The sequence below is a fragment of the Elephantulus edwardii genome, unplaced genomic scaffold (genome assembly GCF_000299155.1).
Source record: "Elephantulus edwardii isolate Elephantulus edwardi_28Jun2011 unplaced genomic scaffold, EleEdw1.0 scaffold00026, whole genome shotgun sequence".
Taxonomy (NCBI): domain Eukaryota; kingdom Metazoa; phylum Chordata; class Mammalia; order Macroscelidea; family Macroscelididae; genus Elephantulus; species Elephantulus edwardii.
The window spans coordinates 7,047,331-7,051,875 of NW_006399776.1; the positions used below are offsets into that span (position 1 = coordinate 7,047,331).

At 37.0% G+C, this 4,545-nt stretch overlaps 1 protein-coding gene across 1 annotated transcript in view; it reads right to left on the bottom strand.

Moving 5' to 3' along the window:
* Positions 1–2,463: 2,463 nt before the first annotated feature.
* The window catches only part of BUB1B (BUB1 mitotic checkpoint serine/threonine kinase B), a 61,124-nt gene continuing 59,042 nt past the window's right edge, over positions 2,464–4,545 (bottom strand). Inside the window, 3 exon segments of the mRNA XM_006903803.1 lie at positions 2,464–2,503; positions 2,505–2,693; positions 4,439–4,541. Of these exon segments, the coding sequence (XP_006903865.1) occupies positions 2,464–2,503; positions 2,505–2,693; positions 4,439–4,541 (332 nt within the window).

The following is a 4,545-nucleotide window of genomic DNA, read 5'->3' on the forward strand; positions in this document are numbered from 1 at the left end:
AGGCAGAGGGTCAGTAAAGAAGACGACCCCTGACCAGGCAGACTGGCACACTGACTGCTACAATGGGCTCTAGTGAGTGTGTCAGGAAGTGTGAGGATAGCACAGGACAGAACAGGGTTCAGAGCTGATCCTATTGCTATAAGAAAATCCTTTCGTTCTGTTCTCTAGTTTGTATTAGACACTTGGACTTGGTGAGACGACTTTTTATAACTGCCACAGGAGGATGAAGGCCAAGAGTGTGGGAAGCTGAATATCAAATTTAATATTAATAATAAACCAAATGCTCTATCAGGATATGAGGGAGGCATAATACAAGCTGGAGTTCACCCTGCGGCACTAAGTCATTCCTTAAGAGTTTCTTAGTTTGTATTTACTGAATCCCTCCCTCCTGGGATAAGCATAAGGTAAACAATAGAGAACTTGGCCTTATTTACAAAAGACTTCCCCATGATCTTTTGTTTTTGTTTTCTACTCCCTTGTGATTTTCCTTTGTTTACCTTCCTGATGATTCTCAATAAATACACAGAGAGAGGCATGGCTTGAGGAGCTTCAGTCATCAGAACTGCTGGTGTCCCCCTCCTCCTCTTTACACTGTTTTATCTCATTCCTGGTTGTCTGTCTCATTATTAATAATTATAAAAATACTTTACCCTCAGTTTGCAACATAAGAGTAATATTAGAGGAGACGAGGATGGACACACACACACACACACTCTCTCTCTCTCTCCTCTGTGAATGGTGAAGCTTATATTCCATGGTCTGCTTTCAAATAAAAGCAAAAATCCTCTTTTCAGCTGCATGTTGTTATGCCTTATACCCCAACCCCATTTTGTTATATTATTCCTGCTCTGAGTCATTTTTCTAAGACAAACAAATACAGAAAGTGAATGGGAAAACATCTTTGTTGTGGTTTGATGCCTAAGCAAAGGAAAAACCTAAGACACCACATGTTCTAAGAGGCAGATGAGACAATGAGCTGGGGTGAAGGTGGGGTGATTGGAGGGAAAGATGGTAAAAGAATGACACATTCTTTATTAAAGCAGCTTCCTCAAGGTTTCCCCTTTTCCCTTGCTGAGCAAGCTCTCCCAAAGAAAGCTTTATCCATGTAGGAGTGGTTTGTCAGCCTTGCTATCAAGAGCAGGAAGCTGAAGAATTCATGGGATAACTGAATCTAAATTTACTGTCCATTCTCAAAGTCAAAGAGGTAGGCTGAGAACTGAGGTTGAGTAGAGAGGAAGGTGGGCTTAATTATATAGAGGATTCAGGGGTGTGTGTGTGTGTGTGTGTGTGTGTGTATAACCTTATATTATCAATGTAAGAAGAAAATGAAGAAACTTTAAGAGCAAAATTTTCTAAGGTGATTACTCTTTCAGTTCTAAGTCCTATTTCAGTGCTTCACTTACATATGCTTAAACATTTTTAGTAAAGTTATACTTAACTGTTCTGCTTTCCAGCAATTTTAGAGCTGTAAGTGACAACTAGAGAAAAAAAATCAGGCATCAGGATGGAGGTATGTTAGATAATTCTGTGTCAAGGGCTGTTTATTGTTTTTTCTACTAATTTTCTTCTTTATCTCTGAGACTAGGGATAATTCATGCTTCCAATATTTGGATATCCAATGCTTCATCCAGACCTGTTCTCCCCATTCCATGCTTTAAAGTTGCTTATTTTTTAACTCTGCTTCCTCATGTCTTCCAAACAAAATCCTCTTCTATTCCCTCACTGACCTTTATCCACTCTGCATGTAAAAGAAAGGCTGCCAACTCCTGTTCAAAACCTTTTTATTTTAACAACCATGTTCTTAATCAAGAGATGCAATATGAGCAACACCATCAGATTATAGTAGCAGACAGACCAAGAGGCTTCTAGATGAGAGAAAACATTAAAATATGAGCCACATTAACAATTTGCCAATTTAAACTTTAAAATTTAGATTTAATGTAAGTTATTTTACCTACTTTTTAATATAGACAAGTTACTGAAAGGTCAGGAACACCTAAAGGAAGGGTTAGTTGTTCTGTCTTGTTATAATCCCAGGATAACACTTTCAAGTCTAGGACACAGAAATTTCTATAGTAAAAAACTTCCCCTTTATACAATCAAGCCATTTATTATCTCAGTTTCTAAAAAGTAGATTAAATGTTAGAAGCACAAATGTTACAAAATCTTTTATTCCTTACAAAATACATGGTGATTGCATGAGTACAGATCACAAATTACAAGAGGGAATACTGGAGACAAACGTGTTAAATGAAAGGTGCTCATTCATCTGGAGTCAGTTTAAAACAAAACAGTTCTCTATGTTAAAGATACCAGGGCAGGTACACGGCTAGGTGAAAACTGACAGTGACTTAGAAACACACCTCCACCAAAAACATAGAAAAGTATTGGAAATGTATTAAGATGTCCTAAATTAAATTATAGCACACTCAGACCTGGCATTCCACAACACAACCATTTGTTTTAGGCAGGGATCTTGGAATACCTTGACTTCCTATCTCGTTAAGAGCAAAGTCCCAGGACTGATTAACTTCCCAACCTTCCACAAGGCTTTATTCAGTTGACTTTGAAACGTGGAGTCAAACACCCCATTCATTTCTGTTGCAAGTTCTCTCAGAACAGCTACTGTAGCCACATCACTGGCATTCAGAATCCGCAAAAAGAATTTATTCCACAATTCATCATCTTTTAGCCTAAAAATATATAAAACCATTTCCGTCAAGATTAGGTATATGGAAGTTAGTATCTCTTTATGTTTAAAACACTCAGTGGTACATTTCTACACCAAGATGATGTATGTTAATACCTAAAACTCTAGGCTTAGGTTTATTTAAGTAGTCCTTTGAAAGCCCAGGGAGGGACTACAAAAGCTCATCCTAATGGAAAAGGTAAGAAAGGGAATACAAGGGAAACCATGTCTCTCATCTGATCTATAAATTTCCTCTGTGAAGTCAGATATGGCACATTTCTTCTATAAATAGAAGAAAAATTAATTCTGCCTCCTTTCCTCTTTCCTAGAGCCTAGGCCATTACGACTATAAGTCTTTCTTGCCCCAGTGGTTTTTTATCTTCACCATCCTCTGAGAATTCTAAGTCTGACTGAAATAACTACTGCTTAAGTCTATGATGGCTGAAGCTTTATTTATGTAACTAGAAACTTCAAATCTTATATTATGTAGGGCCTGGAAGGAAAACTCAGTTGACGCTACCTGCTTCTACTTATGTTAATCTGGGCCTGCCCTGGACTATAGCCAACTGGAGATACTGGACTTGATCATGTCTTATATTGTATTTCAAATCTATTTTAAAAGTACATGAAACAGACCAGCCAAATTATTGGGAGGTAGAAAACAGAAAGGGTATTAAATTTTCAATATCGACTTTAACATTTTTTTGGTTGTTGTTTTATTTTTTTTTTCTTTCTTGTGTGTACCGCTGAGTTAGATCCGACAGTCACAGGAGGAGATTGCACCTCCTTCTCCAGTGGAGCATTTGGTGGATTCAAACCGCACTTTGGGATTGCAACGCAGCTTCCTGACACTAGACCACCAGAACTCCCTGACTTTAACATTTAAAGACAAAAGACAATGTCAGTAAGATACACTAATAAGCTTATGTTATTAGGATAAGCTAATGTGGAACATGGCTGTTTAGTTTTAGGAGCAAGCCTGAGGGAGTGCTACAGTTCTTAAACTATTTAGAAATTATTCTTAATATTTAGAAAATTCTTAATAGAATAATTTCTATTAAGAAATTATTTTACTTCTTCACAAGGAGATTCAGTTCTGATTTTGATGAACATATTCACTAAATAAAATCAGCCTGAAATTAGTACACAACGAAATATTTTAATTCCCTCTAAGAAATGATTAAATTTTTATAACAATAGCAAATAAAGAGGTTTAATCTAATAACCTAAATTGGTTAGAAAACAATTCTATTGGTTAGAAAAGTGTTTCTATTAAAACTTCCAAGCTTAGGGGAGCTCTGGTGGCCTAGTGGCAAGAAGCTGCACTGCAATCCCACAGGTAAGCGGTTTGATTCCACCAGATGCTCTGCTGAAGGAGGGCAATCTCCTCCTGTACCTGTCAGATCCAGTTAGATGGTACACACACACAAATTTTAAAAAAAACAAAAACAAACACACAAAAACCCCAAAACTACCAAGCTTAGAAGCTTTTCCATAATATACTATATAGTTTCTGTGATACAACTTTTGTCCAGAATGGTGTCCTGAAGTTCGAATAGTTTGAGTCTTATTTTCAACAAGCAATTATTTCACTCCGAATTAGGTGTTCTACTAATACACTAACAAAACTGCTTCTAATTACTGCAAGTATGGCACTGAATTAAAAAATCAAGTTTGCCTAAGTGGCAAAAACATTCAAGAGAAAGTATTATTTGAATAGGTAAAGACCCTCAAGTCACTGATACTTACTCAGAAATATTTTGGCTAAGTTTCCAGTGGGACCCATCCCAGAAGACCTGTAGGTGTTCCTTGAACAACAGTAAATGTGCTAAATCTGCTATACCCAACAGGTCTAC